We start from the raw sequence: 26,096 nt of genomic DNA on the forward strand, positions 1-26,096 counted from the left end.
AGGATCCGTTAAAGTAGGGCTGACCATAGATGGATCATATCTTTACAGTTGAGGTGGATAGAGGAATCCTCTTCGCTAAGACATTGTATTCTGACAGTGGGGACTCTCAGAATACTCTGTCAAAATACTTTTTATCAGCGGCTGCTGACTGAGAAAAGGTTTCCAACAAGTCAGTTTGGCAGAAATTGATTGTTCAACAGACTTTTGATGATCGGGAGAGGTCAAACGTGCATCTAAATTTTCGATCCATCTATGGCCAGCTTCATCCCGTCACTGAGCAATTTAAACTGAGCAAATGATGGAGAAAAAAAAAAAGTTGAAGTCAACTTCAATGAAAACTATCAGTAGATGCAGAAATATAGCGATGGGAAGTTAACTTTTCCTGTCAAGGTCAAGCTTGACGAGTAGGGACGCTGTCTAAATCTCAGCAGAAAATGCAACATACTTATAGAATTATATATATATATTTTATTTATTTATTTATTTCAGGTACTTATATAGCGCCGTCAATTTACGCAGCGCTTTACATATATATATATATATTATACATTCACATCAGTCCCTATACCCTCAAGGAGCTTACAATCTAAGGTCCGTAACTCACATTCATACCTATACTAGGGCCAATTTAGACTGGATCCAATTAACCTACCAGCATGTCTTTGGAGTGTGGGAGGAAACCGGAGTACCCGGAGGAAACCCACGCAGACACAGGGAGAACATGCAAACTCCAGGCAGGTAGTGTCGTGGTCGGGATTCGAACCAGCAACCCTTCTTACTGCAAGGCGAGAGTGCTACCCACTGCACCACTGTGCCGCTATATATATATATATATATATATATATATATATATATATATATATATATATATATATATATATTTTTTTTTAGTGTGCATTTATCTGTTTACCTACAGTTGAGTTTTAAATTATTTGGAGAGTATTAAAGACTGGTTCAGCATGATGGCCAATTAACTGACATTTTTGGAGCATTCAGCAATGGAAGCCTCCATATTTTTATCACTATCTTTATTTAAGTCCCTTCAATAATCCCATATCAAAAAGAAGAATTTACATTCTGAGATATTAAAAGGGACTGCATATTATGGAAAGCCGGTATGATGTGTGGAAGATCCAAGTGGATAAGATGCATCAGTAAGAACTGCTCTGTGACAAACCAAGGTACCTGCATAGATGATTTGATCTTCCCGGAGTGGCCTCTTATCCCAGTTTGATAACTGTTCGGTCTTGTCTAATGGTTTGCCCAACACATCCTTTACCAGTAAACTTAACCCCTTCTCTGGCTGGCGAATGCCTTCTTCACCCAGCCTGTCTTCCAGGACATCTACCGGCCCACCAGGAGTCCTCACTCGACCACGGCAGCTCTGAATCTAAAGCAAAAAGAAAATGCATCTTTAATGGAACACTATATGCACTTTCAATGAGCACATTCATTTAAGGTATTTTTTACCTACTTTCTAGTGCATATTTTTTTGTTACTGTATTAAATATAAAGATTTGTAGATTAGCTACTGGAGGGAGCCCTCACTGACTCAAATGAAGCTCTTTACATCTGCTTAACGGCTGTTTTGATAGACCTGCATTGTGAGAAGCCTAAGCAAACCAAATCCATCATACGTCATACTATAAAGCAGGAAGCAGAATATATGAATTAAAAGGGGCAAATATAGCTGATGCCCCTGCATAAATGCTGTATAACATTACAAATGTATTCTTTTTTACATTAAAACACATGGATACCATTATTTACATCAAGCTGGATGATTTTAGATGTGTGCGTGTGTTCAGTTGTTTAGTCATGTCCGAAGCTTCGTGACCTCATGGACCATAGCATGCCAGGCTTTTCTATCCTCCGCTGCCTCCCGAAGCCTGCTTAACCACTTCAGCCCTGGAAGGATTTACCCCCTTCCTGACCAGAGCACTTTTTACAATTTGGCACTGCGTCGCTTTAACTGCTAATTGCGCGGTTATGCAAAGCTGTACCCAAACAAAATTTGCGTCCTTTTCTTCCCACAAATAGAGCTTTCTTTTGATGGTATTTGATCACCTCTGCGGTTTTTATTTTTTGCGCTATAAACGGAAAAAGACCGAAAATTTTGAAAAAAATTATAATTTCTACTTTTTGTTATAAAAAAATCCAATAAACTCAATTTTAGTCACACATTTAGGCCAAAATGTATTTGGCCACATGTCTTTGGTAAAAAAAATGTCAATAAGCGTATATTTATTGGTTTGCGCAAAAGTTATAGCGTCTACAAACTAGGGTACATTTACTGGAATTTACACAGCTTTTAGTTTATGACTGCCTATGTCATTTCTTGAGGTGCTAAAATGGCAGGGCGGTACAAACCCCCCCAAATGACCCCATTTTGGAAAGTAGACACCCCAAGAAAATTGCTGAGAGGCATGTTGAGCCCATTGAATATTAATTTTTTTTGTCCCAAGTGATTGAATAATGACAAAAAAAAAAAAAATTACAAAAAGTTGTCACTAAATGATATATTGCTCACACAGGCCATGGGCATATGTGGAATTGCACCCCAAAATATATTCAGCTGCTTCTCCTGAGTACGGGGATACCACATGTGACCCAAATGACCCAATTTTGGAAAGTAGACACCCCAAGCTATTTGCTTTGAGGCATGTTGAGTCCATGGAATATTTTATATTTTGACACAAGTTGTGGGAAAGTGACAAATTTTTTTTTTTTTTTTTTTGCACAAAGTTGTCACTAAATGATATATTGCTCACACAGGCCATGGGCATATGTGGAATTGCACCCCAAAATACATTTAGCTGCTTCTCCTGAGTACGGGGATACCACATGTGTGGGACTTTTTGGGAGCCTAGCCGCGTACGGGGCCCAGAAAACCAATCACCGCCTTCAGGATTTCTGAAGGGTGTAGATTTTTGATTTCACTCTTCACTGCCTATCACAGTTTCAGAGGCCATGGAATGCCCAGGTGGCACAACCCCCCCCCAAATGACCCCATTTTGGAAAGTAGACACCCCAAGCTATTTGCTGAGAGGCATGATGAGTATTTTGCTGCTCTCATTTGTTTTTGAAAATGAAGAAAGACAAGAAAAAACATTTTTTTTTTTTTTCAATTTTCAAAACTTTGTGACAAAAAGTGAGGTCTGCAAAATACTCACTATACCCCTCAGCAAATAGCTTGGGGTGTCTACTTTCCAAAATGGGGTCATTTGGGGGGGGGGGGTTTTGTGCCACCTGGGCATTCCATGGCCTCCGAAACTGTGACAGGCAGTGAAGAGTGAAATCAAAAATTTACGCCCTTAGAAAGCCTGAAGGCGGTGCTTGGTTTTCGGGGTCCCGTACGCGGCTAGGCTCCCAAAAAGTCTTACGCATGTGGTATCCCCGTACTCAGGAGAAGCAACAGAATTTATTTTGGGGTGTAATTTCACATATTCCCATGGCATGTTTGAGCAATATATCATTTAGTGACAACTTTGTGCAAAAAGAAAAAAAAAATTTTGTCTCTTTCCCGCAACTTGTGTCACAATATAAAATATTCCATGGACTCGACATGCCTCTCAGCAAATAGCTTGGGGTTTCTACTTTCCAAAATGGGGTCATTTGGGGGGGGGGGGTTTGAACTGTCCTGGCATTTTATGCACAACATTTAGAAGCTTATGTCACACATCACCCACTCTTCTAACCACTTGAAGACAAAGCCCTTTCTGACACTTTTTGTTTACATGAAAAAATTATTTTTTTTTGCAAGAAAATTATTTTGAACCCCCAAACATTATATATTTTTTTTAAAGCAAATGCCCTACAAATTAAAATGGTGGGTGTTTTGTTGTTTTTTTTTTTCACACAGTATTTGCGCAGCGATTTTTCAAACGCATTTTTTGGTGGAAAAACACACTTTTTTAAATTTTAATGCACTAAAACACACTATATTGCCCAAATGTTTGATGAAATAAAAAAGATGATCTTAGGCCAAGTACATGGATACCAAACATGACATGCTTTAAAATTGCGCACAAACGTGCAGTGGCAACAAAATAAATAAATTTTTTTAAAGCCTTTAAAAGCCTTTACAGGTTACCACTTTAGATTTACAGAGGAGGTCTACTGCTAAAATTACTGCCCTTGATCTGACCTTCGCGGTGATACCTCACATGCATGGTGCAATTGCTGTTTACATTTGACGCCAGACCGACGCGTGCGTTCGCCTTAGCGCGAGAGCAGGGGGGGACAGGGGTTCTTTTTTTTTTTTCTTTATTATTTTTTTGCTTTTTTATCTTATTTTTAAACTGTTCCTTTCATTTTTTTTTTTTTAAATCATTTTTATTGTTATCTCAGGGAATGTAAATATTCCCTATGATAGCAATAGGTAGTGACAGGTACTCTTTTTTGAAAAAATTGGGGTCTATTAGACCCTAGATCTCTCCTCTGCCCTCAAAGCATCTGACCACACCAAGATCGGTGTGATAAAATGCTTTCCCAATTTCCCAATGGCGCTGTTTACATCCGGCGAAATCTAAGTCATAAAATGCTCGTAGCTTCCGGTTTCTTAGGCCATAGAGATTTTTGGAGCTACTCTGGTCTCTGATCAGCTCTATGGTCAGCTGGCTGAATCACCGGCTGCATTCTCAGGTTCCCTATTGAGACAGGAGAGCCAGAGAAAAACAGGGAAGACGGTGGGGGGCATTCCCTCCCACTGCTTGGAAAAGCAGTCTAGAGGCTAATTAGCCACTAGGATTGCTTTTACATGAAAGCCGACCGCTAGCTGAAAAGAATGATACCAAGATGATACCTAAACCTGCAGGCATCATTCTGGTATAACCATTCAAAGTCGTGAATGGCGTACCTGAAGACAAAAAAATGGTTAACAATAAAGCACAGTAAACGGTAAAGTATAAAAAATTGCATACCTGAAAAGCAAACATGATAAAACATAATAACATTAAAACATTGCAGAATAGAATACAGTAAAAAAGAGCAGAACAATAGAGAGAGAATAGAGAGAGAGAGAACAATAAAACAACAACTATTTTTTTTTATTTTATATATTTTTTTGTTTTTGTTTTTTACACTTTTTTTTGTAACTAACTTTTATAACTGTAACCGGTTCCAGGTTCGGGTCTCTCAAATGCTGTACCCTACGCTAATACTCAACTAGTGCATGGTAGCGTTCAAAACATTCACCAATGCAAAGACCAGGATTGTCAGGACAGGGGGGAAAATAATAGCGGGTGTCACGCCTATATCCGCGATTGCTGCAGACACGACATCAATTAGGATTGGCGAATGCAGCAGGAAGGGCACTATGGGCACGACGGGCCTGTTTGTCTTCTTCTTGGTGGCAGCGGGACACTACTTGTGCTTGCCACCTCACCAGCTTGAACTGCACTTATGGGACTCGCCACGTCACCAAGTGTTACTGCAGTGCTGGTTTGACTACGACCGGGGTGTACTAGGCTGTTGGTGCTTGCCAGTTCACCAAAACGCTACCAAAAAAATTTTTAGCGATCGCAGGGATCAGCCCTGACTCTGCGAACGCTGCAGTTATGTGTTTAGTGCTTTGTGACAGTGATCGATCGATACTGCACTTGGGTGGGCTGGGCTGGGCCGGGCGAAGGGGGCAAAACGCAGGTGCTAGCAGGTATCTGGGCTGATCCCGCTAACACTGCGTTTTTGGGAACCCTAAACTGCTGGGGACGCTAGTATAGATCTGATCGGATCAGATATTGATCCGTTCAGATACTATACCACTAAGGGAGGCGTATGCTGTGTGCGTGGGTGTTAGCGGTACTGGCATTAACCTGACGCTGCCTGGGGCTGGTGCTTGCCAGTTCACCAAAACGCTACCAAAAAAACTGTTAGCGATCGCAGGGATCAGGCCTGACTCTGCGAACGCTGCAGTTATGCGTTTAGTGTTTTGTAAGTGACAGTGACCGATCTATACTGCACTTGGGTGGGCTGGGCTGGGCGGAGGGGCAAAACGCAGGTGCTAGCAGGTATCTGGGCTGATCCCGCTAACACTGCGTTTTTGGGAACCCTAAACTGCTGGGGACGCTAGTATAGATCTGATCGGATCAGATATTGATCCGTTCAGATACTATACCACTAAGGGAGGCGTATGCTGCGTGCGTGGGTGTTAGCGGTACTGGCGCTAATCTGACGCTGCCTGGGGCGACGCATATCATCGCCGGGCGATCAGGGGGCTAAACCTTTATTCAGTAATAAACAGCGGGTGCCCTGACACTATAAAAAATAAACAAACTAACCAGCATTACCCGTAACAGTTATACGGTGATCAGTGGTGAAAGGATTAACTAGGGGGCAATCAAGGGGTTAAAACATTTATTAGGTAGTATATGGGGGTCCCTGTCGCTATAAAACACTGACGGCGAACCTAAATATTTACCTCCCTAACTAGCGTCACCAGTGACACTAATACAGCGATCAGAAAAATGATCGCTTAGTGACACTGGCGACGGGGGGTGATCAAGGGGTTAAAACTTTATTAGGAGGGGTTAGGGGGGTACCCTAGACCTAAAGGGGGCTAACACTAACTGCCCTACCACACTAACTGCCACAAACTGACACCAATGCAGTAATCAGAAAAAAAAAACAAAAAAAACTGCTTGGTGTCAGTGTGACAGGGGGGGGGGGTGATCCGGGGGTTAAGGGGGGTGTAAAGTGTGCCTGGCATGTTCTACTGTGTGTGTGTTGTGCACTCACATTGATGTCTTCTCTCCTCGGCGCCGGAACGGAAACTGCCGAGCCTAGGAGAGATGACATCATTTCCTCTGCCTCTGTGTACTACACAGAGGCAGGGGAAGATTCCGATTGGCTGGGAGCAATCGCGAGGGGGGGGGCCACGAATGGATGGTCTCCCCCTCAAATCTGATCGCTGCCAGACCAAAGCCGACCGCCTCGGGCACCGGGGGGGGGCTTGTCCGATCGGACCCCCCTCCCGCGGGAAGGCAATCACGTACCAGGTACCTGATTTTGCTAGCCCGTGCCATTCTGCCGACGTATATCGTCGTAAGGCGGTCGGCAAGTGGTAAACTTAACGTTCATGGTTTTTGAGGATGCAATCTATCCATCTTGTTTTCTATCATCCTCTTCTCCTTTTTCATCCCATGTTTCCCAGCATCAGGGTCTTTTCCAATGAGGGAACGGATGGCCCTACGTTCGCATCCGTCCCTGGCGGATTGGATTGGGTGAGATCTAATGAAAATGGACATGCTGTCCATTTCCGTCCGATCTCTCCATAGCAACTATCAGCGCTCAACAAGCCCCTCCCCGCTCAGTGAGCAGAGAGGGACCTGTCATCCGCCGGCTCAGCGGAGATCAACGGAGAGATCTCCCGCTGAGCTGGCGGACAGAGGTGGACTCCATGGCAGCAGATCCGCCTTGTGAGAATGAAGCCTCACAGCACTAGGGTTGTTGTTTCGAATACCAACCACGGCACTACCTGTCTAGAGTTTGCATGTTCTCCCTGTACTTGCGTGGATTTCCTCCGGGTACTCTGGTTGACTCCCACACTCCAAGATGTGCTGGTAGGTTCACTGGCTCCTGTCTAAATTGGCCCTAGTATGTGTATGTGTGAATGTGAGTTAGGGACTTTATTTCGTAAGCTCCAAGAGGGCAGGGACTAATGTGAATGTACAATATACGTGCTGCATAAATTGATGGCACTATATAAGTACCTGTAAATAAATAAGTAAATAAATCGAAATCAGCAATTAAATGATCACTCTAGCAACAGATGGTGTTTAGTAGAGGCCTTCTACAAGGAGCAAGAAATAGTGTTTCAGTCCTCTGTACAGCCTGTGATAATTGGCAGAACAGAACTATAGAAGCAAATTGGTGGATTCAGAGGCCAGTGATGTCACAGCCGCTCAGCTTTTTTCTTCTGTTCCAATTCAGAATACACATTGGGAGATTTTCCTAGAGAAGATATAAGAGCTTCAGCAATCAAAAATAGAAGGAGATAATAACGGCGCCCTATTATCACGTTGGTACACTATCCTGCTATCGGCCTAGTACAGCATTAAACGTCAGAAGTGGGAAGCTCATCAATACACTTTGTACCTGTTTGTGCACCTCACAGAGGTCAATCACATTGCACAACTCGACTCCTCGGAAGGCAGTGTGTGTGGCATCAAGACTTTGAAAATCCCCATGCATACCATATCCTGCACAAGACATAATTCACATTTCCATATTACAACCTGAGAGAGATTAGAATTAAACTATTGCAATAGATAATAACCAATGACCTTCTAACCCTATGAAATAGAAGGAGGCTTTAACATTTTTAGATAATTTGCCATTATTTTCTGCTGAGAGAGAGCAAAAAAAATCAGTTCTGAAATGGCTTATAACCAAGTTTAAAAACATTATAGGAAATGTAAATGTCATATTAAAGACAACTTCTGAGGAAAAATAAAAGTGGGATGACAGATGTTCTCCTGATCCCGACTATACTACCTGGTAATAAGAAATTCCCCTAAGTGGACTTTACCGGCACTTTGCTAAGGATAATATATATGTGTATTTACGTAATAATTGTATATAACAGAGTATAAGAAATAACAGAATTTTTATTTAAACATAACATGGCTTAAAAACATGGTATTTCATAGATTTCACAAAGCATATTAAATAGTTACATAAATCACTAGTGTGATATTCTTCACAGAGCAATAAGTTATGCGGGAGCTCTTTATTCACACCCGACGCGTTTCGGAATAAACAGTTTTTTTGTTCTTCTTCAGGGATGTAGCAAAAAAAGAGCAATTCGTCTAGAACATATTAGAATATAGGATAATAAGTGAAATTATCACACTTTCTATGTGTATGGATATACATATCATCCAATCATGATTGGGTAGGGATAAATCACTTACTTTGTAATATGCTAGATTAGGTTCCTTTAAAAATCCAAAACTGGAATGGTATTGGGCATTGTTGCTGGTGCAATTATTGTAAAAAACATCAGGGTTAGTACTGGATGGTGTCAGCTATTGATGGTCCCAATTAAATTGGATTTTTAAAGGAACCTAATCTAGCATATTACAAAGTAAGTGATTTATCCCTACCCAATCATGATTGGATGATATGTATATACATACACATAGAAAGTGTGATAATTTCACTTATTATCCTATATTCTAATCTGTTCTAGACGAATTGCTCTTTTTTTGCTACATCCCTGAAGAAGGACAAAAACACTGTTTATTCCGAAACGCGTCGGATGTGAATAAAGAGCTCCCGCATAACTTATTGCTCTGTGAAGAATATCACACTAGTGATTTATGTAACTATGTAATATGCTTTGTGAAATCTATGAAATACCATGTTTTTAAGCCATGTTATGTTTAAATAAAAATTCTGTTACTTCTTATACTCTGTTATATACAATTCTTACGTAAATACACATATATATTATCCCTAGCAAAGTGCCGGTAAAGTCCACTTAGGGGAATTTCTTATTCAATAATAGTATTTGGATGTGGCACAGCTTTGGTTCACCTAGGGAAGCTAATCACCCCATATTGATCAATACTACCTGGTAAGTTACTTGAGCCGCAATAAGAATGCAAGACTGGAGTGCAGGATTTTCAGACAGGAGTGCAGGATTTTCAGACAGGCTGTATGCTTGTTCCAAGTCACTGGCAGTGAAGCTCAGGATAACATGACAGCCCAGCAATCTGCAACTGTGATACAAGTTAGAAATGTAAGCTCCTAGATTTTTATCCTCACCAATTTAGGGCCTGCCTGCTCACATCATTGTATTGTAAAAGAAACTGTATCTGGAATTTTTCTGGGTTGTATCCATGTTTTTTGGAAATATGGACATGTGACTTGTAAATTGCACTAATTAAAATGCATATTGCCTTTTTAGTGCATTTCTATGCATCGCAATTGGCTATAATGTAAGAAAAACGCACAAATGATGCAGCAAGCAGGATTTTTCAAACGCCCAATGCACTACCTTCTAATCCAGTACACCAGGGTAAGGAGCTTTGAAGTTGGTAATGTTAACTATTTGTATGCATTTTGAGCATGCTGTGATCCTGCGTTGTAACCCACATAAAATAGGATTTACAGCTTACCTGTAAAATCCTTTTCTTGGAGTACATCATGGGACACAGAGCCTTAAGTAATAACTTAATGGGCATATAGGCACTTTCAGGTGATGGACACTGATATACTCAATCCAGGAAGTTCACTCCCTATATAACCACTCCTCCTTCCAGGAGCACATCAGTTTTTGTAGCAAAGCAATATACTTAAACCCCAAAAGTGGGGAAAAAACATCTGTGTCCCATGATGTACTTTAAGAAAAGGATTTTACAGGTAAGCTGTTATAAAAATCCTATTTTCTTTATCATACATCATGGGACACAGAGCCTAAGTAATAACTTAATGGGACGTCCCATAGCAATGCTACTTGAGGGGAGGGAGACACAACCCGCAAGGTACTCCCAGACTTGAGGACCTATACTGCTGCCTGCAGCACACTGCGCCCGAAGGCGATATCCTCATACCTCCTTACATCCAAATTTTGTGAATGTAATGTACTGAAGACCAAGTTGCGGCATTACAGATCCCAGCTACCGAGGCCTGGTGACGCACTGCCCAAGAAGCACTAACCGCCCTGGTAGAGTGCGCTTTGACTTGAAAGGGGGGAATCTTACCCCTTAAATTATAAGTTTGAATTATAACTTGCCAAATCCACTTAGCGACAGTGGATTTCAACGCTGTCTGTCCTTTCTTAGGACCCTCTGGCAGAATAAATAAGACATCAGTCTTTCTGAGCAGCTGTCTTTAAATAGATTTTCACTGCTCTCACCACATCAAGACAATGTAGTGACTTCTCTTCCCTGGAATATGGTTTTGGAAAAAATGATGGCAGGACAATATCTTGGTTCAGGTGAAAACCTGAGACCACTTTTGGCAAAAAGTCTGGACGAACACCACTCTGTTCTCATGAATAATCAAGTATGGCTCTTTACAAGAGCAGTTAATTCCGAAACCCTCCTTGCTGAGGATATAGCAACCAAGAACACCAGCTTCCTTGTCAGAAGGACGAAAGGAATATGCTGCATAGGTTGAAATGGCTTTTTTTGTAATACTGACAAAACTAAGTTCAAGTCCCAAGGTTTCAAAGGAGGTTTGACTGGAGGATTAAGCCGCATAAAAACCCCGGAATAAAGAATGTGTAGCAAGCGGTCTTTGAAATAAGACCGATAAGGCTGAGACTTGGCCTTTAATAGTACTCAAGGCCAACTTCATCTCTACCCCTAATTGTGGAAAGGCAAGAATTCTGCCTATGATATACCTCCAAGAGTGCCAACCCTTGGATTCACACCAGGAAATATAAGCCCTCCAGACTCTATAATATATAGTCCTGGAAGCTGGCTTTCTTGCATTAATCAAGATAACTGACCCGGAAAGCCGACGTTTCTTCAGAATGTGGGTTTCAATAGCCAAGCCGTTAAATTTAGCGTTCGTAAGGTAGGATGGAATATCAGCCCCTGTGAGAGTAGGTCTGGCCGTAGTGGGGGGGACCATGGACTCTCCACTGCCATCTTTACGATTTCTGCATACCAAGACCTTCTGGGCCATGCTGGAGCTACCAGACTTACCAGCTTTCTTTCCAGCTTGATCCTGCAAAGAAGTCCAGGCAACAACTGAATAGGGGGAAATGCATAGATCAGTGAGAACTGATCCCATGGGGTCACCAATGCATCTGTTCTACATGGGAGTGGATCCCTTGTCCTGGACACAAAGTTGACTAACTTCATGTTGAATCTGGACGCTAGAAGATCTACGTCCGGAGTCCCCCATCTTTGGCAAATAGCCCAAAAAATGTTGGGATGAAGAGACCATTCCCCCTGGAATAACTGCTGGCGACTCAAGTAGTCCGCCTGCCAATTCACTATTCCCGGAATGAAGACTGCCAATAGGCACGGAACATTTCTTTCTGCCCAAGTTAGAATATGGCTCACCTCTCTCTGCGCTGAGAGACTCTTGGTGTCCCCTTGGTGATTTATATAGGCCACAGCTGTGGCATTGTCGGATTGGATCCTGACAGGACAATCCCGTAACCTGGAAGTTCAGGCGTTTAGAGCTAGACGCACTGCCCGAATCTCTAGGATATTGATGGGCAAGGATCTTTTGGCTCTTGACCACTGTCCCTGTGCAGTTGTCTTCTCTAGTACTACTCCCCAGCCTGAAAGGCTGGCATCTGTTGTTACCACTTTCCAGATAACAGGTCTGAAGGATTTTCCTTTCAGCAGATTCTGGGTTAGTAACCACCAACTGAGGCTTTGGGACACCCTTTTGGACAGCCGCATTGGCAAGTCTAAAGCTTGAATTGTTTTATTCCAAGTAGACAGGATACTGTTTGGCAACAGTCTTGAATGGAACTGGGCATAGGGAACCGCTTTGAATGAAGCCACCATCTTTCCTAGCAACCTCATGCAAAGGCGAATGGAGGGATCGCCTTTTGACCTGACCATCCGCACCAGCTCTCTTATGGAGTTGATCTTTGTCTGAGGCAAGAACACCTTTTTCTGGGATGTGTCTATGATCAGGCTCAAAGTACTCCAGCCTTTTTATCGGTTTTAAGGAAGATTTTTCTAGGTTGAGAATTTAACCCAAACTTTCCAGGTAACTGGTTGTAATGCGCACGCTTTGCTCCAAACGAGTTACCAACTGGTCTATTAGCATTAGATCATCTAAGTATGCCAAGACTGTTATGCCCTGTGCCCTTAACCTGGCTAGAGGTGGGGCCAGGAATTTTGTAAACACCCGGGGTGCTGTAGCTAGCCCAGAGGGCAAGGCTAAAAACTGGAAATGCTGCTGTTCTACCTCGAACCGCAGAAACCTTTGGTGAGCGGGAAATGTAGGAACATGCAGATATGCATCCCTGATGTCGATAGACGCCAGAGGTTCTTCTCCTAGTAGGATAGAAACTACTGACCTGATCGTCTCCATGTGAAAGGAGCGGATCTTCAGGAACGGATTTAGATTATTTAGATCTAGAATGGGTCCAACATCTCCGTTTGGTTTTGGTACTGTGAAGAGGTTTGAATAAAACCCAAAACCTTGATCTTCTGTGGGGATCTGCATGATCACCCCCTGAGTCATTAATTGGTCTAGTGCCCGAAACAGAGATTGCCTTTTCTCTGGATCTTTGGGAACATTTAACCTAAGGAAACGAGCAGTGGAAAGTCCCGAAATTCCAGTACCCCGTGGAGATGACCCATCTGTCCTGAATTTCCACTTGCCAGACTTTTCAAAACTGCAGAAGTCTTCCCCCCACCGCCTCTTCATGATGAGGCTTTAGGATTCTGCTTTGCAGGTTTCCGGCCCCAGGACTTCTTTTGAGCCCGGGCCTGACCCTGAGGTTTTCCTCTTGAGTCTGAGGGCAGAGGCCTTCGCCACTGCCTAGAGGCGGAAGCCCCTGGCACAGGAAAAAGAGCCAGTTTATATGAAGGGTGTTTATACTTTCTTTTGACTGGCAAAAGAGTACTTTTCCCACTAGAAATTGTTTGTATGTATTTGTCCAAATCATCCCCAAATAGCCGATCCCCATGAAAAGGTAACTTTTTACATGGTGCTTTGGCTGACCAATTTTTTAACCACAGGATTCTACGCTTAAGTACTAGTTTAAGCGTAAGGCAGGATGCCTGGTGGATAGAATCTTTAATGACATCTATGGCAAAGCATAATGCTTTTGGTAGTTTGGGCAATTCCCGGGCTTGTTGTGCAGAAACCTCTTTAAGGGCCTGTCTAAATTGGTCCTTTAGGGATTGACAGACTCCTCTTGCAGCGACTGCAGGCTGATTAACGGCACCTGCCAAGGAAAAAGAGGATTTTAAACAGGAATTCCAACCTTTTATCTGTTGGATCCTTAAGCATTTGTGCATTGTCTACTGGACAAGTTAGACTTTTATTCACACTGGAAATCGCAGCGTCAACTGCTGGTACATTCCATTTCTTTATGAATTTCTCCTCCATGGGATAGAGAATTGAAAATCTCTTTGGAGGAAGAAAATGCTTATCCGGGTGATCCCATTCAGCATAAATAAGCTGTTCTAGTAATGCATGAACAGGAAACTCATTCAAAGGCTGTGAAGGTTTTAAGGAACCCAAGGAAGAAACCGAGCTTTCAGCATACTCCGTTAGGGGTAGCATGAAAGTAGAACGAACAATCTTGGTAAGAGATTGTATCAGCAATTTCAGATTGTGAGGCTGAAAAAGGTTCATCTACCGTTGTTTCCTCCGCAGAGGAATCATCGATTTGTCTTTCCTCCTGATTGCCTGAGGGTAACACCTCATCCTGTGCCCACTGTTCCCCTTGCAAAGGGTCTAAGTGGGGGAGGGGGATCTAGCATGCTTCCTATCCATTTGAATAGAGGATGCGATTAAAGCTGCTAATCTTCCTTCCAGGCAGAGCCCTGTCACCAGCAGGCAAAGAAAACAACAGTCTGAGCAAACTTCGGGACCTCCGCACCCCCCGGGGTACACTGCTGTTTCCCTAACCCTAACCATTTTGGCAGATCTCTTACCTGAGAGGAATCCCCCTGCGCAAGCTGCTACGGCCACACACAGACTGACACTGAGCTTTACAGTGAAAAAAACAGATTAAGCTATGTGCATAGACTCCCTCTAGTGGAGATTTACGGCATGACAACATTTTTTCCCTTAAAGAAGAATATATAGGTGGACTTTTTAGTTCCTAAGTTTCTTCCCTTACCTTATCCCCGCCACAGGATTTGCTGATCTAACAGTCAATCCAACCTTCACCCATCACGGCAGGCTGCGTTTAGCAAACCTTCAAGGACCGGGTCCCTTTTTATCGGGGTTCCACTCCCTTGGACGTGTAAAAAGAACCCCGCCAGGCAAAGCTTTTAGGTAATGTAGCATGACCAAAGCCCTAGGTCCCGGGGTCCAGCCCTGCAAAAAGAGGCGTTACAGGCAAAACCTCATGCTTCATATACGAGGCCCGGGTACCATCCACTTTAGCCTCAGTGGCACTTTGGATGGATCCAGTCTGTTGGAGGCTATTTAAATCCAGCATGGATCCCTTCTGGAGCTCCTCAGAGCATATCTTCACTCGTGACCAACACCTTAGACACTGGTGAAAAAACTAATGTACTCCTGGAAGGAGGAGGGGTTATATAGGGAGAGAACTTCCTGGATTGGGTATACCAGTGTCCATCACCTGAAGGTGCCTATGTACCCATTAAGTTATTACTTAGGCTCTGTGTCCCATGATGTACGATATAGAAAACATGATGGTGGGAACAGGCCCATAAAGTGTAGCTAAACCCACAACATAAAAAACCATCAATAAATGCTGTATTGTATGCCGTTTATACTCACTCAGTCACTATGAGATTCGTTTTCTGTATTCTGCAAAAAACCTGGTTGATCCTGCTGTTCTCTGTCTCCCCCTTTTGATCATGTCCCCAATTCAGTTTGACATTCTGCAGAGCAGTGGTGGCAGCTCTATACATGCTCAGTTTTCAGTATGTTTCTATGCTGAGCATTTCCTCCCTATCACATCTGTGCAGCCCAGGTCACTAGAGTCACAAATGTGGGTGTATACACAGTGGCAAATGACAGCCCACTCCCTCTCTCCTCCTCCATGCCCACTAACCAGCTAAACACAATAGGGGTGGGATATTATATGTAGATTGATGGAGGCTTCACCTTCCTTTTATTTTAAAACACAGTCTGGAGGGGCGTGACAGCCTGTGACTGGCAGATATCTGCCCACACCATGTTATTGCAATTATTTTGAACAGGTGACCAGCAGCAGAGGACTAGAAGCTCCTCCTGCTTATGTTTCCCTGGAGACAAGCTGGGAAAGAGCTGTGTCATGTGACAGCTGTAAATCTGGTAAGAAAAAGGTATCTAGATTTTTTTTTTTATTAAAATAATTACAGTGCCATCCTTCACATACAGAATGAGAAGAGATTATGTAAATTAAACAGTGTGTGTTTAGTATCACTTTAATTAAAAAGCAGTAAATTCCTACCCAGCAGACATGGCAGCTTGATAAAAAAAAGTCCACTCAATTTACCTTATAGGATACGTTAACTTAAAAAAAAAAAAAAAAAGCTTTTTTTGCAGGTAAAAAAATGTGCACTTATTTTTTGTTGCAGGTGCCTGTACAGCATTGCACCAGCGATCAGCAGATCGCTGGTGCCATGCAGGTCTCCTGCAAATCTGTCAGTGTATCGGCTTGCTCGTACCTTGTACGAGCAAGCCGATACATTCTGACGGGAAGACTTAATGAACTACTACAGCACTCACAGCGCTGTGGTAGTTAACTGAACACTACAAGCTGACAGCCACAAAGGCTACCGGACACTGTAGTTTTCCATTCGCAGGACACTGTGAATGAGTGACGCAGCCGAGCAGGCGAAGCCTGAATATTGGTGTAACATGTTACGAAAGGTGAACTTATCCTTGAAAGTTGCCCCTTGCAATACAGTGCAATGAAAAGATGTTGCAGAGGATGCGGCCATCAACATTGTCACTAATGATTCACATGTCTGTAGTCACTAGTCAATCAGCAACTGGCCACACCGAAGTTCTGCCTATGTTCTTTCTGAATTGACACCACTGCCCTACCTCTGTGAGCTGCAGTGTCTGGGAGAGAAAGCGGGTGAGAAACAAGTGGAGGCAGATTTGCCACAAGTGGAGGCAGTCAGGGAGGTAAAAAATGAGGCTTGTGCATCACACAGTAACTAAATTTGGTACTTGATTAGACTGACATACAGGATGTCAATTCAAGTTGTCTGCAGATGAGAGAGGAAAGTCACTCATACATGCAAAATGTGACCATTCTCAGGGCAAGTTGTGAACTAGGTCAGCAATGGGCATATTTTGAATGGAGAGAAGAGGCTAGCCCAGCTTATCAAGGTGTAAACACTGCAACTGGTTTTCTAACCCGTCCAATCGGTTATTCCCTCTGTTCTCTATTTCTGTCAGCATGATTGCTGTCAACATATACTATATCGGATCACAATACCAGCCCCACCTCTTCCAGTTAGAGTGATCTTTTCAGAAACTCACATTTGCTTTTAAAAAAGAATTTCATTACTTTTCTTTATTGATTGAATTCATAACTACGTTAATTGGAGATTTTTTCGTATCTGCCTGGAGTTCAGCTTCAATCCAGGCAGGGGTGTCTAGAAGGCTTATAGGAAGGATTATGGAAACTCATTCCACTAGACTCCATCAATACCCAATATATTACTTTTGGGTGGACTGGCCCATTAATTTGCTGGGTGGACAAGATAAGGAGGGTAGGCTATGATATTTCCACAAAGTCAATTTAACAGTAAAATGTTTTCATCGGAGCATGGTGCATCTTGTATTGAATGGTACATTGTATACTGATAATGGAGACTATAAGGAACAGTTGATTTTTACCCAGTTTTGTGACTGTGGGGCAGGAAAAAAGCTCTTTGATTAATCTGACCAGCAGTGGGCTCTTTTCTTCTTCTTCATCACCATTCTGAAGAAAGTCACCCTGCAGCAAATCCAGTATAAAGACCTCTTCTTTCACTGCAATCTGAATTAGAGATACATTTGGCTTTCCAATTCCCCCGAAAGAGGGTCTCCACTCCATGTCCACACCCACAACTTGTCCATCCTGGAAAACAGGGAGTAAGAGCAACCTTTATAATTTGTCTAATACAGTAAGATGTAGACAGCTGGTAGATCTCTACATCTTCAAATAACAATCAACTTAAAATATTTTCAAATAACAACAAACATTTAATCAGAGGCGGCTGGTGCTCAATTTTCTTGGCGGGGTGGCCCGCGTCCTCCCCAGCCAGCCAGCCAACCAACCACCCACCCACCCCCCACAGTGCTCGCTCGACCCCTGCCCCCTGCCCATTGCTCGATAGCCGCATTGCTCACCGATTGCCCGCCAGGCCCCCCGCCAGCCCCGCACTTACCCCATTCAGGCCGCAGCTTCCACCCCTGCGTCTCCTCCCAAGTCCTGGGGGTCGATTCCCCTCCTGGCCAATCAGGACTTAGGACTCACGGCCAATCGGGTCTTAGTACTCCCGGTCAATTGGGTCTCAGGACCCGCTTCCTGATTGGTCGGAAGGAGAAACAGGAAGACATTAGCAAATATTAATTTGCTAATATCACACAACTGGGTGGGCATCCGGGCGCAGTGTTAGATATATATATATAAAACCGCTGCGCTTAGGACTAGATGTAAGGTATGCAGCCCCCCTGAAGAAGCTTCCCTAAGGAGACTCCACAAAATGTTTGACTTGTATACTGGGGTATGGCGCTCCCTTGAGGATAATGGGGTGACGTGGTAGGGGGATTTTTTTATTATATAGTGCCTTGTACCTAAAACCACTTGTAACTTCAATAGTACCCCTGTTGGTAGTATCAACCCTATAAAGTGCAGAAAATTAGTGTGCAATAGTGCAGTCTTCAGTGAATCAATTCATACCTAATACATGTGATCATATTTACATAGTATACCAAACTAATATTTGGGTGTTATGTGTTGAACCCCTAATTAAATATTAGGTTTTCACCAACAGGTCAGCATAAATACTGCCCTATCCGCAAAACCCATACACACACCTTAAACCAAGTAAAATTAAATTAATTATAAATGTGCTAGACCATTGGTTTCCTGCAAACCTCTATATCACAGGTGTAAGCAGGACAATAGTAATACATAATAAGTGATAATAAAAATTATAGTCCATATAGTGATCAATCAAAATGTTCACATCCAATGTTCAAAATTAAATGTTCAAAGTTAACTCCAAGCTGTGACTGGGGTGCTCTCAGATGATAGTGTGACTTGTTGTGCTCCCCCTCACGGGTCCCCACTCACCGACTCCCGAAACCCCGAAAGGGGCAAACAGCATAGAGTATCACGGTCACAGGCTCCTCTCCACCACAATCAACTGGGGTATCCGGATTGGTCTCCGCTCACCGAGTTCTATTTGGGGTATATTCTCAATGGCTCCTGAAAAGTATGTCCATGTACAGTATAATATACACTCAATACTTGGTCGGGGCTCCTTTTGCATGAATTACTGCATCAATGCGGCGTGGCATGGAGGCGATCAGCCCGTGGCACTGCTGACCACGGGCTAATCGCCTCCATGCCACGCCGCATTGAGTCGGTGAGTGGGGACCCGTGAGGGGGAGCACAACAAATCACACTATCATCTGAGAGCACCCCAGTCACAGCTTGGAGTTAACTTTGAACATTTAATTTTGAACATTGGATGTGAACATTTTGATTGATCACTATATGGACTATAATTTTTATTATCACTTATTATGTATTACTATTGTCCTGCTTACACCTGTGATATAGAGGTTTGCAGGAAACCAATGGTCTAGCACATTTATAATTAATTTAATTTTACTTGGTTTAAGGTGTGTGTATGGGTTTTGCGGATAGGGCAGTATTTATGCTGACCTGTTGGTGAAAACCTAATATTTAATTAGGGGTTCAACACATAACACCCAAATATTAGTTTGGTATACTATGTAAATATGATCACATGTATTAGGTATGAATTGATTCACTGAAGACTGCACTATTGCACACTAATTTTCTGCACTTTATAGGGTTGATACTACCAACAGGGGTACTATTGAAGTTACAAGTGGTTTTAGGTACAAGGCACTATATAATAAAACCCCCCCCCCACCACGTCACCCCATTATCCTCAAGGGAGCGCCATACCCCAGTATACAAGTCAAACATCCGGGCGCAGTGCTCTGCGCCCTGAACCCACCCCTTTTAAAGCCAATTGGCACCTCAGGCTCTAATCATGTGCTTTGGAAAAAAACATTGGAATCCATGCGTCCGGCACCCCGCATGTAGATTAGGGGCCAGGCACATGGATTAGGGGTGGCGGCGCCCCCTGCACCCTGCATGAGAGGCCGAGACTGCATTTACCGGTAATCATCAAATTTTGCTACAATAATTTTCTCAATTCAAAAGTACTGTTAGGCCCCATTCAAAGGTGATGTTCCGTCTGTCTGTTTTTTTATATGTCTATTGACAGGTGAAAAACAGACAACAATGCATTCCTATGGGCAAATGGATTTAAATGGATTATCACCCATTTACATCTGCATCTGTTCAGGTCCAATTTTTTAAATTGGAACAAGTCTGCATTTTTTTTTCCATTTAAAAAACGTAAACGGACCAAAACGGATGTAAATGGAGAATGGTCAATTTTTGCATTGGTTGTTAGGAGCTGGCACCCGCCAGGAGTGCACATGTCCATACATGGTCAATTATGTCACACAAGTGCAGGGTCACCAGGTGATGACCCTTCCCCTTTGTTTGTATCAGCAGTGGGGCCAAATGACAACTCCACTTCCTCCCCAACTAAAGTAATCAAAAAGGGCAGGGTTCATCAGGTGGCCATATATGGATTTTTGCATATATGATCAATAATGTCATAAGGTGGTGAGGTCAACCGATTTCATCACTGGTAACCCCACCCATTTGTTTGCTTTAGCTGCAGGGGGAAACAGCAATGTCATTTGGCGCTGGCAAGCGACTGGAGCAGTCAGGTTCGGGGGCCATTGTTCATCGTGATTGATGCAGACCTACATTGCTGGATTGACAATGGATCTACATCAGGGGACATTTTTTGCCAAAAACTGTGTTGCGTTTTATAATAGCCTTAAAGTGGTTGTAAACCTCAGACATGAAATATGAACAAAGCATATCCCTATATAGTGTTTACTTGCCTCAATCCAGAGCACTATGTGTCATTTTTGTCCTCTATCAGCATGAGTAACTTCTGACAAGTTTTGCTGACACCAAGAGAAAAAAGGTGTCAGGGATGGGATCTCCAGCTGATTGACAGCCTCAGCTCTGTTCCTGCGTGAAAGGGGTATGTCTCTTCCCTCCAATCAGCTCAGAACTCTCCTCACTAAGCTTTGCAGAGTGTTAATTCAGCTCCCCCCCCCCCCCATTTTTTTCTGACAGCTCAGACAAGCTTTATAAATTCTGGACTTTGAGCGGCTCTAGAGAAGAAAAGACTGCAGACAAACCGGTACAACTTATGTAGGAGGATTTGTTTCATCTCTGTTTATCACCTGAGCCTAGTCACTTCTTTGGGTATATGTGATAGGTTGTCCCCTAATGTATCTTCTCTCTTAAGATTTCTAACTGCAGATGTGTTTTCAAGGCGAGTATTCTTCTTTTCTGTTTAGTTGCATTCCGGATGTGGAAAGCTAAATTTGTTTCCTAGAAATACTTTATGCTCCATTCTTTATATGGTAACAAAACAAGCTGTCTCGTTTATGGAAAACTGGACTTTATTTTTACTTGAAAACAATAAAAACATTGAAATACAAGTACAAATGTAAAAGGAAAATTGTGTTCTATATTTAATTTACACTTCATTTTTTTGGTGAAAGAGAAGGAGTACTACCCCATACTCATTCACTTGGTGGGGCATCATCTGGGGGCCCCCTTGTTAAAGGGGGACTCCAGATTCTGATAAGTCACCCCCCGCACCCCTACAACCACCAGGCCAGGGTCGTGGGGAAGAGAGCATGTTCTCCAAGATGTTTGGAACAACCTACCAGCCTAGGTCTTTCAAAAACTGTGTGCAAGTGTACCTAGAATTGATGCTATTTTGAAGGCAAAGGGTGGTCACACCAAATATTGATTTGATTCGGATTTCTCTTCTGTTCATTTACTTGTTTTTACTCATTTTATTAATTGATAACAAAAAGCCATTAACACGGCTATTTCAAAAAGCATTCCTAATTTACAGCATTTTCTTATACCTGCCTAAAACTTTTGCTCAATAATGTATGTATGTATGTGTGTGAAATATATATGTACACACATACACAGACACACACACACTTTTTTTATCTTTTCATATCTGTTCTCAGTTGCATAAAGAAGTTAGAGAGGTGGGTGTGGGGACTGCAGGGTGGCGTGTCAGCAGCCCTGCACGGATATTCCCAGTGATTAGCTGTGCAGGGGGGCATGTGAGCACAAGACTGACCATTAGATGACAGGCAGGCTGTGATGCCAGCATAGCCAGAAAACAGACCGCATTGGGATTGATGCGCTGCTATGCATAGCATGGTCAGTTTAAAATAGGAAAGCAGGGGGCCTGGCAGGAGCACCAGGTATTTCACAGAAAGGAAGCAATGCAAAGATAACAGGATACTTTTTAACACAAGTACATGGTGCAACAGGCACATATCAGGAATATAAAATTTTGGGGTAACACTTTAATTTTGAAAGGGAGGGTTTATCAATTCAAGTTGGCCTTTCCCAGAGTAGTGTTGCTTAAAAGGCAGTAGGCAGGGCAGTTGTACAAATTTTTCAGCAGGCGGGGCAGTGCCCCTAACTTCACATACCCGCAGGTCCTGATATGCGTTGTTTTTTGCCTTAGCCTATACAGCCAAACAATCCAGCAGCGTTGGAAATGCATAAATATGTGCATTGTATTATCCAGAATGGAATAAAAATTTAGGGCTGGAGTTGGGATTTAATCCTCACTCAAACTCTTTACTCAAACCATGGCACGATAGTAATTTTATACTTGTTGCTCAAAGATATTAATAAAGATTTAAGACAAGCAGAGAGGAGGAGGAAAAAGGATGCACAATCTGTTTTTTGTCACTATGGCTGGAGCTGGGGAGACTTCCCATTACCTGAAGGACAATGTCTCGGCAGAGCGGCAGCGCCGTGTGACTCTGGAGGAAATGAACTTTGCTCCTGGGAATCGGAAGCTGGTAAAAGTGGTTCTTCCTCACTTGTAAAGAATCATCAGTGTTTTTTTCCCCCTCCGACAGCCTGTAACATAGAACAGAGCCAGCATGGGGGTGCATCATTAATAAAAGCTTTGGGAAATGGGAGCCTGGGGAGGAGGGAAGAGGAAGTCAATGAATAACATGAAATATTAGGAATGTGTCAAAAATGTGACAAAATACTAAGCAGAGAACAAAAGGAGTGTACAGGGAATAACAATATATTTAGCTTTATTCAGCTCATTTTAAAGACAAAGTACTTTTGTGTTAATAAATCATGTTCGTATGAAAACCAAATATGGTTAAACAATGTTGAATTTTCACCACATTATATGTTAACACAATTAAGAATACAAACCAGGCTGAATATGATTTATTCTAAAACAACACAAAAAATGCAGGCTACCCACTCATTAGAGACCAGTGAAATCACCAATAATGCAACTTATCCATTCAAAAGACCAGTGACATCACTGAGAATGCAACCTATCCATTCACAAGAGACCAGTGACATCATTAAGAATGCAACCTATCCATTCACAAGAGACCAGTGACATAACTGAGAATGCAACCTATCCATTCACAAGAGACCAGTGACATCACTGAGAATGCAACCTATCCATTCAGAAGAGACCAGTGACATCACTGAGAATGCAACCTATCCATTCAGAAGAGACCAGTGACATCACTGAGAATGCAACCTATCCATTCAGAAGAGACCAGTGACATCACTGAGAATGCAACCTATTCATTTAGAAGAGACCAGTGACATCACTGAGAATGCAACCTATTCATTCAGAAGAGAGCAGTGACATTACTGAGAATGCAGCCTATCCATTCACCAGGGACCTGTGGCATCACTGAAAATGCAGCTTACCTATTCACTAGAGGCCAGTGACATTACTAAGAATGCAGCCTATCCATTCCCTAGAGACCAGTGACATTACTAAGAATGCAGCCTATAAATTCACTAGAGACCAGTGACAATACTGAGAATGCAGCCTATCCATTCACTAGAGACCGTGACATTACTGAGAATGCAGCCTATCCATTCCCTAGAGACCAGTGACATTACTAAGAATGCAGCCTATCCATCCACTAGAGACCAGTGACATTACTGAGAATGCAGCCTATATATTCACTAGAGACCAGTGACATTACTGAGAATGCAACTGGTCTAAACTACGTGGCATGTTCACCAATGCCAGGAGCCGGGCGGACAAGATGGGAGAACTAGAGTTACTGCTGTACAAGGAGGATTTCGATTTTGTGGGAGTTTCAGAGACTTGGCCCAACAGCTCTCATGATTGGCTGGCAACCATTCAAGAATATTCCCTTTATCGCAGGGATAGAGAGGGTTAAAAAGGGGGGAGGGGTATTCCTGTATATCAAGAATAATGTACAAGTGAATGTGAGAGATGACATCACCAAGGGAGCTAGGGAGGAGGTGGAATCCTTATGGGTAGAGCTCCAAAGGGATGAAACTAAGGGGAAAATAATACTGGGAGTATGCTATAGGCCCCCTAACCAGAGGGAGGAGGGGGAGACGGACCTCCAATCACAATTTGGATTTGCAGCAAGGATGGGAAGTGTCATCATAATGGGGGATTTTAATTATTCAGACAGACTGGGCAGAAGGAACCGTGCATTCGTCTAAGGCTCGCCAGTTCCAAATTGTCTTGCAGGACAATTTCATGGGTTAGATAGTAGATGCACCAACTAGAAACAAAGCGTTACTAGACCTACTGATTACCAACAATACAGACCTGATCACGGATGTGGAAATAAGGGTCAATTAGCTTCAGTATAAATCACACAAATAGGAAACATAAGGGGAATACAAAGACACTGAATTTCAAAAGAGCAAACTTCCCTAAACTAAGAACCTTGCTAGAAGATACCAATTGGGATAAAATCTTAGGAACAAAGAACACGGAGGAGAGATGGGGTTGCCTTAAGAGCATATTAAATAAGGGCATTAGCCAGTGCAGTGGGAAATAAATTTAAAAGAGTGAACAAAAGTCCTGGATGGCTTAACTCCAATGTAAAAACGCATATAAAAGCAAAAGAGAAGGCCTTCAAAAAATACAAGGCTGAAGGATCATCATCAGCATTCAGACTTTACAAAGGAATGCAACAAGAAATGTAAGGGTGCCATTAGGGTGGCTAAGATAGAACATGAAAGACACCTAGCGAAGGAGAGCAAACAAAAACCCAAGAAATTCTTTAAGTATATAAACAGTAAAAAAGGGAGGACAGACCATATTGGCCCCATAAAGAATGAGGACTGAAATCTGGTTACAAAGGATGGGGAGATGGCAAAGATGCAGTCGCTGTAAATCTGAGGGGAAGATCTGAAATCAGGGGAAGCTCTGCTGATTTTATCATCCAATCATGTACAAGCAAAAATGCTGTTTTTTATTTTCCTTGCATGTCCCCCTCAGATCTACAACGACTGCACTTTCAAGTCCACTCGCAGTACTTGTAGTGCAAAGTGGATTTGCCTTTAGTAAATAACCCCCTATGTAACGCAGCCTAGCCATTCACTAGAAACCAGTGACATTACTGAGAATGCAGCCTAACCATTTACCAGGGACCAGTGACATTACAGACAATGCAGCCTATCCATTCACTAGAGACCAGTGACATCTCTGAGAAAAAAAAATCAAAAACAAATGTTCTTCAAAAAAAAAAAAATTCTACCAGTGTACGGCAAGCTTAAAGTGTTATTAAACCCAAACACTTATTATGTTGCAGCTTACCAATTAGATTTAGGCTGTCTTATTTTCATCTGGTGATCTAGTCAATAAGCCTGTTATTTTTCAAAAGAAGAAGCTCTCTTCCAGATGTATCAGTTACAGGGATGGGACTAACTGTTCAACACTGTCAAGGGTGCTTACAATGATCAGCTTTTATTCATTTATGTAAAACAAAAGGGAAAAAAAGTTTGCTGTAATTGATCATAAAGTGTTAACTGGAGTTTGTCTTCAATTTGTTAGTGTATTTACTGTAAAGCTGTTAGTACATTTAACACTACCCCCCCCCAAGCCTCCCCCCCCCCACAGACTGACAATGCTGCTGTCTGCTATGCCCCCCTGTGCTCCTTCATCCAGAGTGGCTGGAGTAACTTTTAACTTTAACTTTTTTTTTCTCATCACATATGACAAAATGTCCATGTGATGATTTTTTTGGTTACAGGTTCTCTTTGATGAAACATCCAGGGGGACACTGACGAGGGGACCTGGAAGTGACGTTTTACATGTTGC

At 42.6% G+C, this 26,096-nt stretch overlaps 1 protein-coding gene across 2 annotated transcripts in view; it reads right to left on the minus strand.

Annotated features, from left to right (window-relative positions):
- Positions 1-26,096, minus strand: part of EXD3 (exonuclease 3'-5' domain containing 3) — a 491,324-nt gene that overhangs the window by 249,423 nt on the left and 215,805 nt on the right. For both annotated transcript variants that reach the window (XM_073599974.1, XM_073599975.1), the window contains 4 exons: positions 22,735-22,876; positions 17,467-17,689; positions 8,095-8,198; positions 1,186-1,390 (listed from right to left, as the gene is read on the minus strand). In XM_073599974.1, coding sequence (XP_073456075.1) covers positions 1,186-1,390; positions 8,095-8,198; positions 17,467-17,689; positions 22,735-22,876 — 674 coding nt within the window. The remainder of the gene's footprint in view (positions 1-1,185; positions 1,391-8,094; positions 8,199-17,466; positions 17,690-22,734; positions 22,877-26,096) is intronic.

The sequence above is a fragment of the Aquarana catesbeiana genome, linkage group LG09 (genome assembly GCF_042186555.1).
Source record: "Aquarana catesbeiana isolate 2022-GZ linkage group LG09, ASM4218655v1, whole genome shotgun sequence".
NCBI lineage: Eukaryota > Metazoa > Chordata > Amphibia > Anura > Ranidae > Aquarana > Aquarana catesbeiana.